Raw genomic sequence first — 13,150 nt, 5'->3', positions numbered from 1 at the left:
GTTGATTGAATGGTTAGTTGATTGGTTAGTTGATTGGTGGGTTGGTTTGTGTTTGAATGGTTGGTTGATTGGTTGGTTGATTGAATGGTTGGTTGATTGGTTAGTTGATTGGTTGGTTGGTTTATTGATTGAATGGTTGGTTGGATAGTTGATTGGTGGGTTGGTTAATTGATTGAATGGTTGGTTTGGGTTGGTTCATTGATTGGTGGGTTGGTTTATTGATTGAATGGTTGGTTGGTTGGTTTGGGTTGGTTCATTGAGATGTTTAGATGTCATATGGTTGGTTCATTGAGATGTTTAGATGTCATGTCACTAAATTGTACTTTGACCCTGTGCTCTAACCTGTGGGTGGGTCTCGGGTTGTTGTTGCAAAAACAAACAATCTCTGTTTCCTCGGGAAAGAAGGACAATAAAGTGTTCTTCTTCTTGGAATAGAGGGCGGTGTGTTTCTAAAATAGAAGGGATTGTATTTTTGTTATATGTTGTTCTTCCCAGGTGATGCACGATTGTGTGCGGCTGTGCAGTGACAGGAGACAGGTCCTTGCTACCTACCCTGCCGAGAAGCTAGCCTTCAGCGCCTGTTGCCCCGACGACCGACGCTTTTTCGGACTGGTCACCATGCAGGCTACCCATGACGACGACGGTCACTATGGCAATGGTAACCGGGAGGAAGAGGGCGGGCTGAGGACTTCCTGTCACGTGTTCATAGTCGACCCGGAACTCTGTCATCACCAGGTAGGGTTGGACATAAGGTCTAAGAAGAAAGAATACCCACAAACTGTTTCAATGATCTCCAGCTAATAATAACATTCATATTAAACTGACAGATTTGAACATTTACAAACATACCATTTATGAAACTTTAGAAGTTATTTTGAATATTTTTGAGGGGGTCCTATTATCCTGGGCCCGGTTTCCCAAAAGCATCTTAAGGCTAAGTTCATGGTTAGAACCTTCGTAGGAGCATCGTTAAAACTCCCAGCTGTTTCCCAAACCCATCGTTATTAACGTTGCACTTGAAAACAGTCGTAGTCTAACACCTGCCTCAGACCACTGGTAGTCTAACACCTGCCTCAGACCACTGGTAGTCTAACACCTGCCTCAGTCCACTGGTAGTCTAACACCTGCCTCAGACCACTGGTAGTCTAACACCTGCCTCAAACCACTGGTAGTCTAACACCTGCCTCAGACCACTGGTAGTCTAACACCTGCCTCAGACCACTGGTAGTCTAACACCTGCCTCAGTCCACTGGTAGTCTAACACCTGCCTCAGTCCACTGGTAGTCTAACACCTGCCTCAGACCACTGGTAGTCTAACACCTGCCTCAGACCACTGGTAGTCTAACACCTGCCTCAGACCACTGGTAGTCTAACACCTGCCTCAGACCACTGGTAGTCTAACACCTGCCTCAGACCACTGGTAGTCTAACACCTGCCTCAGACCACTGGTAGTCTAACACCTGCCTCAGACCACTGGTAGTCTAACACCTGCCTCAAACCACTGGTAGTCTAACACCTGCCTCAGACCACTAGTCTAACACCTGTCTCAGACCACTAGTCTAACACCTGCCTCAGACCACTGGTAGTCTAACACCTGCCTCAGACCACTGGTAGTCTAACACCTGTCTCAGACCACTGGTAGTCTAACACCTGCCTCAGACCACTGGTAGTCTAACACCTGCCTCAGACCACTGGTAGTCTAACACCTGTCTCAGACCACTGGTAGTCTAACACCTGCCTCAGACCACTGGTAGTCTAACACCTGCCTCAGACCACTGGTAGTCTAACACCTGTCTCAGACCACTGGTAGTCTAACACCTGCCTCAGACCACTGGTAGTCTAACACCTGCCTCAGACCACTGGTAGTCTAACACCTGCCTCAGACCACGCGTGGAACAGCTGAATGTGTAGATAGATTATTTTTTGCCCTCCCTTGTCATTTAATACACAGACGACCTCCACTAAACATAGAATCACATGGTTTATCCGTCTCTGCGTGACCGCCGATATGTTCAGAACAAAATTGACAAACAAATACCAAGTTGCCAATTCCTTTGCGATTGATACAAACAAGCAACGTATAAAAATATGCTTCAAATGAAAACCCAGATGACTGTATTTAAAATAGATATAAACTAGGCTGTAGGACTATTACAGTCATATTGAAAATACATTTGATGTTCAATCAATTGACTTCTATTTTGCTACTTGTAGGCTACTGTCTGTAATTTGTCTCAATATATTTCATGATATGGAGCCTGACATGTACACAATGATGATGTGCCAAATCTGTGATTTAAGGAAAAAAGAAAAAAAATGTATGAAATGTATGCATTCACTACTGTAAGTCGCTCTGGATAAGAGCGTCTGCTAAATGACTAAAATGTAAAATGTAAATGTAAATTTAATGCATTTTTATTGGGTAAGCATTAGAATTAGACACTTCAATATTTGCAGCCGTTGGTGGTAATATCTCTCTAAGAGCTGATCTGCCGTCAGTATTGTGAAATAATTATAATGTTAAGGTAAGATTTAAATGGAGAAAGCTGATCCTATCAGTATCGACAAATGGACTTACTGGATTGTTCCCAGTAGATAAAGAGGACTTACTGGTCCTGGAATGTTCCCAGTAGATAAAGAGGACTTACTGGATTGTTCCCAGTAGATAAAGAGGACTTACTGGTCCTGGAATGTTCCCAGTAGATAAAGAGGACTTACTGGTCCTGGAATGTTCCCAGTAGATAAAGAGGACTTACTGGATTGTTCCCAGTAGATAAAGAGGACTTACTGGTCCTGGAATGTTCCCAGTAGATAAAGAGGGCTTACTGTTCCTGGAATGTTCCCAGTAGATAAAGAGGACTTACTGTTCCTGGAATGTTCCCAGTAGATAAAGAGGACTTACTGGTCCTGGAATGTTCCCAGTAGATAAAGAGGACTTACTGGTCCTGGAATGTTCCCAGTAGATAAAGAGGACTTACTGGTCCTGGTATGTTCCCAGTAGATAAAGAGGACTTACTGGTCCTGGATTGTTCCCAGTACATAAAGAGGACTTACTGGTCCTGGAATGTTCCCAGTAGATAAAGAGGACTTACTGGTCCTGGAATGTTCCCAGTAGATAAAGAGGATTTACTGGTCCTGGAATGTTCCCAGTAGATAAAGAGGACTTACAGGTCCTGGAATGTTCCCAGTAGATAAAGAGAACTTACTGGTCCTGGAATGTTCCCAGTAGATAAAGAGGACTTACTGGTCCAGGAATGTTCCCAGTAGATAAAGATGACTTACTGGTCCTGGAATGTTCCCAGTAGATAAAGAGGACTTACTGGTCCTGGAATGTTCCCAGTAGATAAAGAGGACTTACTGGTCCTGGAATGTTCCCAGTAGATAAATAGGACTTACTGGTCCTGGAATGTTCCCAGTAGATAAAGAGGACTTACTGGAATGTTCCCAGTAGATAAAGAGGACTTACTAGTCCTGGAATGTTCCCAGTAGATAAAGAGGACTTACTGGTCCTGGAATGTTCCCAGTAGATAAAGAGGACTTACTGGTCCTGGAATGTTCCCAGTAGATAAAGAGGACTTACTGGACCTGGAATGTTCCCAGTAGATAAAGAGGACTTACTGGTCCTGGAATGTTCCCAGTAGATAAAGAGAACTTACTGGTCCTGGATTGTTCCCAGTAGATAAAGAGGACTTACTGGTCCTGGAATGTTCCCAGTAGATAAAGAGGACTTACTGGTCCTGGAATGTTCCCAGTAGATAAAGAGGACTTACTGGTCCTGGAATGTTCCCAGTAGATAAAGAGAACTTACTGGTCCTGGAATGTTCCCAGTAGATAAAGAGGACTTACTGGTTCTGGAATGTTCCCAGTAGATAAAGAGGACTTACTGGTCCTGGAATGTTCCCAGTAGATAAAGAGAACTTACTGGTCCTGGAATGTTCCCAGTAGATAAAGAGGACTTACTGGTCCTGGAATGTTCCCAGTAGATAAAGAGGACTTACTGGTCCTGGAATGTTCCCAGTAGATAAAGAGGATTTACTGGATTGTTCCCAGTAGATAAAGAGGACTTACTGGTCCTGGAATGTTCCCAGTAGATAAAGAGGGCTTACTGTTCCTGGAATGTTCCCAGTAGATAAAGAGGACTTACTGTTCCTGGAATGTTCCCAGTAGATAAAGAGGACTTACTGGTCCTGGAATGTTCCCAGTAGATAAAGAGGACTTACTGGTCCTGGTATGTTCCCAGTAGATAAAGAGGACTTACTGGTCGTGGTATGTTCCCAGTAGATAAAGAGGACTTACTGGTCCTGGATTGTTCCCAGTACATAAAGAGGACTTACTGGTCCTGGAATGTTCCCAGTAGATAAAGAGGACTTACTGGTCCTGGAATGTTCCCAGTAGATAAAGAGGACTTACTGGTCCTGGAATGTTCCCAGTAGATAAAGAGGACTTACTGGTCCTGGAATGTTCCCAGTAGATAAAGAGGACTTACTGGTCCTGGAATGTTCCCAGTAGATAAAGAGGACTTACTGGATTGTTCCCAGTAGATAAAGAGGACTTACTGGTCCTGGAATGTTCCCAGTAGATAAAGAGGGCTTACTGTTCCTGGAATGTTCCCAGTAGATAAAGAGGACTTACTGTTCCTGGAATGTTCCCAGTAGATAAAGAGGACTTACTGGTCCTGGAATGTTCCCAGTAGATAAAGAGGACTTACTGGTCCTGGAATGTTCCCAGTAGATAAAGAGGACTTACTGGTCCTGGTATGTTCCCAGTAGATAAAGAGGACTTACTGGTCCTGGATTGTTCCCAGTACATAAAGAGGACTTACTGGTCCTGGAATGTTCCCAGTAGATAAAGAGGACTTACTGGTCCTGGAATGTTCCCAGTAGATAAAGAGGACTTACTGGTCCTGGAATGTTCCCAGTAGATAAAGAGGACTTACAGGTCCTGGAATGTTCCCAGTAGATAAAGAGAACTTACTGGTCCTGGAATGTTCCCAGTAAATAAAGAGGACTTACTGGTCCTGGAATGTTCCCAGTAGATAAAGAGAACTTACTGGTCCTGGAATGTTCCCAGTAGATAAAGAGGACTTACTGGTCCTGGAATGTTCCCAGTAGATAAAGAGGACTTACTGGAATGTTCCCAGTAGATAAAGAGGACTTACTGGTCCTGGAATGTTCCCAGTAGATAAAGAGGACTTACTGGTCCTGGAATGTTCCCAGTAGATAAAGAGGACTTACTGGTCCTGGAATGTTCCCAGTAGATAAAGAGGACTTACTGGTCCAGGAATGTTCCCAGTAGATAAAGAGGACTTACTGGTCCTGGAATGTTCCCAGTAGGTAAAGAGGACTTACTGGTCCTGGAATGTTCCCAGTAGATAAAGAGGACTTACTGGTCCTGGAATGTTCCCAGTAGATAAAGAGGACTTACTGGTCCTGGAATGTTCCCAGTAGATAAAGAGGACTTACTGGTCCTGGAATGTTCCCAGTAGATAAAGAGGACTTACAGGTCCTGGAATGTTCCCAGTAGATAAAGAGGACTTACTGGTCCTGGAATGTTCCCAGTAGATAAAGAGGACTTACTGGTCCCTGGAATGTTCCCAGTAGATAAAGAGGACTTACTTGTTCTGGAATGTTCCCAGTAGATAAAGAGGACTTACTGGTCCTGGAATGTTCCCAGTAGATAAAGAGGACTTATTGGTCCTGGAATGTTCCCAGTAGATAAAGAGAACTTACTGGTCCTGGAATGTTCCCAGTAGATAAAGAGGACTTACTGGTCCAGGAATGTTCCCAGTAGATAAAGAGGACTTACTGGTCCTGGAATGTTCCCAGTAGATAAAGAGGACTTACTGGTCCTGGAATGTTCCCAGTAGATAAAGAGGACTTACTGGTCCTGGAATGTTCCCAGTAGATAAATAGGACTTACTGGTCCTGGAATGTTCCCAGTAGATAAAGAGGACTTACTGGAATGTTCCCAGTAGATAAAGAGGACTTACTAGTCCTGGAATGTTCCCAGTAGATAAAGAGGACTTACTGGTCCTGGAATGTTCCCAGTAGATAAAGAGGACTTACTGGTCCTGGAATGTTCCCAGTAGATAAAGAGGACTTACTGGACCTGGAATGTTCCCAGTAGATAAAGAGGACTTACTGGTCCTGGAATGTTCCCAGTAGATAAAGAGAACTTACTGGTCCTGGATTGTTCCCAGTAGATAAAGAGGACTTACTGGTCCTGGAATGTTCCCAGTAGATAAAGAGGACTTACTGGTCCTGGAATGTTCCCAGTAGATAAAGAGGACTTACTGGTCCTGGAATGTTCCCAGTAGATAAAGAGAACTTACTGGTCCTGGAATGTTCCCAGTAGATAAAGAGGACTTACTGGTTCTGGAATGTTCCCAGTAGATAAAGAGGACTTACTGGTCCTGGAATGTTCCCAGTAGATAAAGAGAACTTACTGGTCCTGGAATGTTCCCAGTAGATAAAGAGGACTTACTGGTCCTGGAATGTTCCCAGTAGATAAAGAGGACTTACTGGTCCTGGAATGTTCCCAGTAGATAAAGAGGACTTACTGGTCCTGGAATGTTCCCAGTAGATAAAGAGGACTTACTGGTCCTGGAATGTTCCCAGTAGATAAAGAGAACTTACTGGTCCTGGATTGTTCCCAGTAGATAAAGAGGACTTACTGGTCCTGGAATGTTCCCAGTAGATAAAGAGGACTTACTGGTCCTGGAATGTTCCCAGTAGATAAAGAGGACTTACTGGTTTAAATTCTTCAACAACAAAAAGGGGGAGGAAAAAAAGGCTAAATGGGATTTAGGAGTTGTTTACTTTTGATAACGACTCAGACTGTAAACTGAATATTAATGTCAACTGTAATTCACTACTATAGATAAAACCCTTCCATAAATATGATAAAATACCATATTTTCAGAGGGGTTGGAATAAGCAGTTGGAAATCCGTGTCCATTGGACAATAAAGTAATCTCCTCCTCCTTCCTCCAGTTCCATGTGGGTGTGGCCAGGAGGTTTGGGTTTGAGTGTACTCCTGACCCTGACACAGGAGGGTGTCTGGAGTTCCCCCCTACCTCCCAGCCTCTGCTCCAGTTTGTATCTGTCCTCTACCGGGACATGGGGGAGAACATTGAGGGGGTCCGGGCGCGGGCGTTCGTTGATCCGGACAACGACCCACAGCAGGTACAGTTGTTAGTACTGTTACCATCTGTTGTTATTTCACCTTCATTCCAAATGGATTTTGTTTTCTTTACTGTCCTGTTTAGTTTTGTAGAGCTTTGTCAGAACTTTAATGTTTAAATACTGCCGCTGTTTTCTGGAGTCTGGAGTGCCAGGTGGGCCGGTTTGCTGTTTTGGGACTTTTCTATTGGTTTATTATTGGTTTATTAAGCCAGACAAGCTCAACAAGGCACAGAGAAAGTATTATAAATATTTTTCACAGAGAAAGTATTTGAAATCCTGGTCTAAATGTTATTTATACATCACTTTTCTATTATTATTATTATTATTGTTGTTATTATTATTGTTATTATTATTATTGTTATTGTTGTTATTATTGTTAGTATTATTGTTGTTATTATTATTGTTATTATTATTGTTATTGTTGTTATTATTGTTATTATTATTGTTATTGTTATTATTATTGTTATTGTTGTTATTATTGTTATTATTGTTATTAACAGAACCACAGCACCAGTAGCAACAGCGACAGCGGCATCGGTAACTTCCTGCCAGAAGAGAAGAGTAACCGTGTCTTATTGGTTGACCTGGGAGGCCATAATCACAACCCCGGTCCACGCCACTGGGATAGCCCTCCTCCTCCCTCGGCCCCGGGCTGGAACCAAGTCCCTCCCGGTGTCGTCCCTGGCCCCCCTCTCCCCCCTCCTCCTCCCCCTCGAGGGGCCCACCCCTCACTCCACCACTACCCGCCAGGGAAGAGGGGAGGTAGAGGGGGAGGACCTGGAGGAGTGGAGCAGAGCCTGGCCCAGCCCCAACACCATCAGTCTCAACGCTGGTTACCAGTCCATGTCCTAAGAGACTGGAGACAACCAGGCCAGGCAGGACAAACACAGGGACAAGGAGGGCTGTGTAGTGATCAGGAGTCCTATGCTGAGTCAACAGATGGCTGGTCATCAGCTAACTGTAGCACCCTCCCTCCACCCATGAACAAGATACCTGCGGATCGCTACAGGGCTCCTCTACCAGCCGGGGACCTGCCCCTGCCTCCACAGCCTCCCAGGCTGGCCACGCAGAAGGATGAGTGGGCTAAGAAGCTGTTTGTGCCTGGCGCCGCGGCTGGAGAGAAAGGACTCAGAGAGCCCAAGCAGAATGGGAAGAGACGTGGAAATGGGAAAGACGAGGAGAAAAAGGTAAGAGAGTTATACAGTATGTCATGGTGGTGATGGAGACGTGTGTGTGTGTGTGTGTCAGTCTGTTTGTAGAAGTCTGAAGTACAGCATCACATTTATAGTGATGTATTGGACTAACTTTTCTCTAGTAGTAGTACTGGTAGTATCTGTATTGTAAAGCTCCAGTCCAGACTACCGTTGTACTATGAGTGTGTGTGTGTGTGTGTGTGTGTGTGTGTCAGTCTGTTTGTAGAAGTCTGAAGTACAGCATCACATTTATAGTGATGTATTGGACTAACTTTTCTCTAGTAGTAGTACTGGTAGTATCTGTATTGTAAAGCTCCAGTCCAGACTACCGTTGTACTATGAGTGTGTGTGTGTGTGTGTGTGTGTGTGTGTCAGTCTGTTTGTAGAAGTCTGAAGTACAGCATCACATTTATAGTGATGTATTGGACTAACTTTTCTCTAGTAGTAGTACTGGTAGTATCTGTATTGTAAAGCTCCAGTCCAGACTACCGTTGTACTACCATAGTTATTGTGTGTGTGTGTGTGTGTGTGTGTGTGTGTGTGTGTGTGTGTGTGTGTGTGTGTGTGTGTCAGTCTGTTTGTAGAAGTCTGAAGTACAGCATCACATTTATAGTGATGTATTGGACTAACTTTTCTCTAGTAGTAGTACTGGTAGTATCTGTATTGTAAAGCTCCAGTCCAGACTACCGTTGTACTACCATAGTTATTGTGTGTGTGTGTGTGTGTGTGTGTGTGTGTGTGTGTGTGTGTGTGTGTGTGTGTCTGTTTGTAGAAGTCTGAAGTACAGCATCACATTTATAGTGATGTATTGGACTAACTTTTCTCTAGTAGTAGTACTGGTAGTATCTGTATTGTAAAGCTCCAGTCCAGACTACCGTTGTACTACCATAGTTAGTGTGTGTGTGTGTGTGTGTGTGTGTGTGTGTGTGTGTGTGTGTGTGTGTGTGTGTGTGTGTGTGTGTGTGTGTGCTAGGTGCTGTATTGTAAAGCTCCTGAATCATATTCTACTATAATAATAGCTGGTGGTCTGGGTTGTGGAGGGAGCTTGTTAGAAGTGAACCCAACATGAGAAAACAGACTGGATCAAACCACTGGAGTGGAAAATTACTGTCTGGAAATGTCTGGCCACAGGTGCTAGCCCTACAACTCTCTTGGTCTGTCTGTCTCTCTCTGTCTCTCTCTGTCTGTCTCTCTCTCTCTCTCTGTCTCTCTCTCTCTCTGTCTCTCTCTCTGTCTCTCTGTCTCTCTCTCTCTCTCTCTCTCTCTCTCTCTCTCTCTCTCTCTCTGTCTCTCTCTCTCTGCATGTCTGTCTCTCTCTGTCCTCTCTCTCTCTCTCTCTCTCTCTGTCTCTCTCTCTCTGCATGTCTGTCTCTCTCTGTCTGTCTCTCTCTCTCTCTCTCTCTCTCTCTCTCTCTCTCTCTCTCTCTCTCTCTCTCTCTCTCTCTCTCTGTCTTTCTCTCTATTTCTCTCTCTGTCTCTCTGTGTCTCTTGACTCTACACATGTACCTCAGTGTTTGTGGCTTGATGATTAGTTGAATCAGGTCAGGTGTGTTACTACTGGGCTGGAACAAAAATGTGCACTCCTGTTGGTACTCTCCAGCACACCTTTTAAACCATTTAAGTCTGGTCTTCAGACTCCTCTCTCTCTGACACAAAAAGATCCCTGGTCTATAGTTGGATCTGTGCTTGAAATGTAATATTTGACTGAGGGACCTTACAGGTGTTGTATATAGGGGTATGAATATTTTTGCAAGGGATTACAGCCCTATGGGCCCTGGTTAAAAGTTGTGCACTATACAGGGAATAGGATGCCATTTAGGATGCTTCCCATCCCCTGTCCCTGGCCTCGACTCCAGAATCAAACCATCCAGTATTGATTCAATATATGTAGGGATGGACACCTGTTCTGCTCTGCTTCCTTCTCACTGACCACCACCTGTTCTGCTCTGCTTCCTTCTCACTGACAACCACCTGTTCTGTTCTGCTTCCTTCTCACTGACCACCACCTGTTCTGCTCTGCTTCCTTCTCACTGACCACCACCTGTTCTGCTCTGCTTCCTTCTCACTGACAACCACCTGTTCTGCTCTGCTTCCTTCTCACTGACCACCACCTGTTCTGCTCTGCTTCCTTCTCACTGACCACCACCTGTTCTGCTCTGCTTCCTTCTCACTGACGACCACCTGTTCTGTTCTGCTTCCTTCTCACTGACCACCACCTGTTCTGCTCTGCTTCCTTCTCACTGACGACCACCTGTTCTGCTCTGCTTCCTTCTCACTGACCACCACCTGTTCTGCTCTGCTTCCTTCTCACTGACCACCACCTGTTCTGCTCTGCTTCCTTCTCACTGACCACCACCTGTTCTGCTCTGCTTCCTTCTCACTGACGACCACCTGTTCTGCTCTGCTTCCTTCTCACTGACCACCACCTGTTCTGTTCTGCTTCCTTCTCACTGACAACCACCTGTTCTGCTCTGCTTCCTTCTCACTGACGACCACCTGTTCTGCTCTGCTTCCTTCTCACTGACCACCACCTGTTCTGTTCTGCTTCCTTCTCACTGACAACCACCTGTTCTGCTCTGCTTCCTTCTCACTGACCACCACCTGTTCTGTTCTGCTTCCTTCTCACTGACAACCACCTGTTCTGCTCTGCTTCCTTCTCACTGACCACCACCTTGTATGCTCTGCTTCCTTACTCACTGACCACCAAAGCAACAAAAAACCTGCTTCTGCTCTGCTTCCTTCTCACTGAACGACCACCTGTTCTGCTCTGCTGCCTTCTCACTGACCACCACCTGTTTCTGGTTGCTGCTTCCTTCTCACTGACCACCACCTGTTCTGTTCTGCTTCCTTCTCACTGACAACCACCTGTTCTGCTCTGCTTCCTTCTCACTGACCACCACCTGTTCTGCTCTGCTTCCTTCTCACTGACCACCACCTGTTCTGCTCTGCTTCCTTCTCACTGACCACCACCTGTTCTGCTCTGCTTCCTTCTCACTGACGACCACCTGTTCTGCTCTGCTTCCTTCTCACTGACCACCACCTGTTCTGCTCTGCTTCCTTCTCACTGACGACCACCTGTTCTGCTCTGCTTCCTTCTCACTGACAACCACCTGTTCTGCTCTGCTTCCTTCTCACTGACCACCACCTGTTCTGCTCTGCTTCCTTCTCACTGACCACCACCTGTTCTGCTCTGCTTCCTTCTCACTGACCACCACCTGTTCTGCTCTGCTTCCTTCTCACTGACCACCACCTGTTCTGCTCTGCTTGGTGTTTGCAACGCCAGGGTTGTGGGTTCGATTCCCACGGGGGGCCAGTACGGAAGAAAAATTTTTTTTGAAATGCATGCATTCACTACTGTAAGTCGCTCTGGATAAGGGCGTCTGCTAAATGACTTAAATGTAAAAGGCCAATACCTTCCCGTGTTTATTTTAAAGGGATAGTGTGAGATGAACTCATGGATACCATTTCGTATGTCTCTGTGTGCAGTTTGAAGGTAGTTGAACTTGAAGGTACCTTATCGTTAGCTTAGCACAATGACTGTAAGTCTTCAGGATCAGCTAGCCAGCTCCTTTCAACAGCAGGGAAATAGACATAACTACCCAAAGCAGGGTGATCAGCACTTTGTAAACTGTCATTTTTCTATCTGTGAAATTATAATATTTAGATTATAGTTGTTTTAAAAGCAGTTATTTTGGGAACTATTTTGTGTGAACTACGCATTTCATTCATCCGCCGTGACAGTGGGCGCAAGGATAGGCTGTGTGCACGACCTCTCAAGTCATCACGGCTGGCCAGCTGAGACAGAAATCTTTAAAAAAAAAATAGATATTTTAATTTCGTAAAGGTAGACTCAGCGAAATGACGAGCAGCACCGGGAGATACTGGCCGTGTTGGAGAGCATCAAAATAGTGATGTATCATGGGTAAATTGTGACTGACTGATCTACAAATAATATTGAGTAGTTATTTATGAGACTGCCTGTCAGTCTCGACTGTCCTTTAAAGCCTGCTGCAATGTGAAACGCTCTATTGAGATGTGCGAGATGCAACACTTTGCTCTCACACAGTCAGACACCGGGTCCGGCTCCACAACGGGGCTAAATGGGACTTAGCCCCCTCAGTTGATACTTGTGCCCCTCAGTTTTAGTTTTATGTCCCTATTTTAAAAAAAGAGCCAAAAAGTTAAAATGATCAGCGGGAAATCTGTATCGCCTCTGCGCTGTGTCAGCACCATGGAGAGGGCACCGCCGAGTGGACAGGGCACCGCCGAGTGGACAGAGCACCGCCGTGTGGACAGGGCACCGCCGAGTGGACAGGGCACCGCCGAGTGGACAGGGCACCGCCGAGTGGACAGGGCACCGCCGAGTGGACAGAGCACCGCCGAGTGTGTTTGTGTGTAGGGTGGCTATGGAAAGCCACTGGACGGTATGACTCCTTTGGGTTTCCATAAAAAAACGTGTAAAAACGCTGCTCACCTGTGGTAGGCTACGTGAATAACGAGATATGCCTCTGCCTGTAATATTAGATTTTTTGATTTATAAGAAGGACGGGGTCAAGTTTACCGTTGAAGCTGCTTCACTCAACTCTGCCTCACGCCCCACCACTACAGAGTTTAGTTAGCTTCTTAGCTAGCTGTAAAAAGCGTTATTGTTATTAACCTATTCAGCTCTAACCAGCTAAAATGTGGGTTTTATCTGCGCCAAAACTTGGTGCAGATAAAACCACGTCCACGAGTAGCCTGGCAAAAGCCGCGCTGATTGGACAGCTTGTTCTG

The 13,150-nt window shown here is 45.3% G+C and overlaps 1 protein-coding gene and 1 long non-coding RNA gene across 2 annotated transcripts in view; one reads left to right on the top strand and one right to left on the bottom strand.

Annotated features, from left to right (window-relative positions):
* LOC115184255 (regulator of G-protein signaling 12) overlaps window positions 1–13,150 on the top strand; it is a gene marked incomplete at its 3' end in the record, with an annotated part of 40,449 nt that overhangs the window by 10,066 nt on the left and 17,233 nt on the right. Inside the window, exons 7-9 of the mRNA XM_029745291.1 lie at window positions 496–735; window positions 6,993–7,184; window positions 7,685–8,371. Coding sequence (XP_029601151.1) covers window positions 496–735; window positions 6,993–7,184; window positions 7,685–8,371 — 1,119 coding nt within the window. The remainder of the gene's footprint in view (window positions 1–495; window positions 736–6,992; window positions 7,185–7,684; window positions 8,372–13,150) is intronic.
* LOC115184252 (uncharacterized) lies at window positions 10,673–11,632 on the bottom strand. Its single transcript, XR_003874240.1, has 2 exons — window positions 11,208–11,632; window positions 10,673–11,048 (listed from the first exon to the last, which is right to left on the bottom strand). It is a non-coding gene; the product is annotated as an uncharacterized LOC115184252 (long non-coding RNA).

Source organism: Salmo trutta, unplaced genomic scaffold (genome assembly GCF_901001165.1).
Source record: "Salmo trutta unplaced genomic scaffold, fSalTru1.1, whole genome shotgun sequence".
Taxonomy (NCBI): Eukaryota; Metazoa; Chordata; class Actinopteri; order Salmoniformes; family Salmonidae; genus Salmo; species Salmo trutta.
Note: the sequence above shows the minus strand (reverse complement) of the source record. Positions and strands in the feature narration are given on the sequence as shown.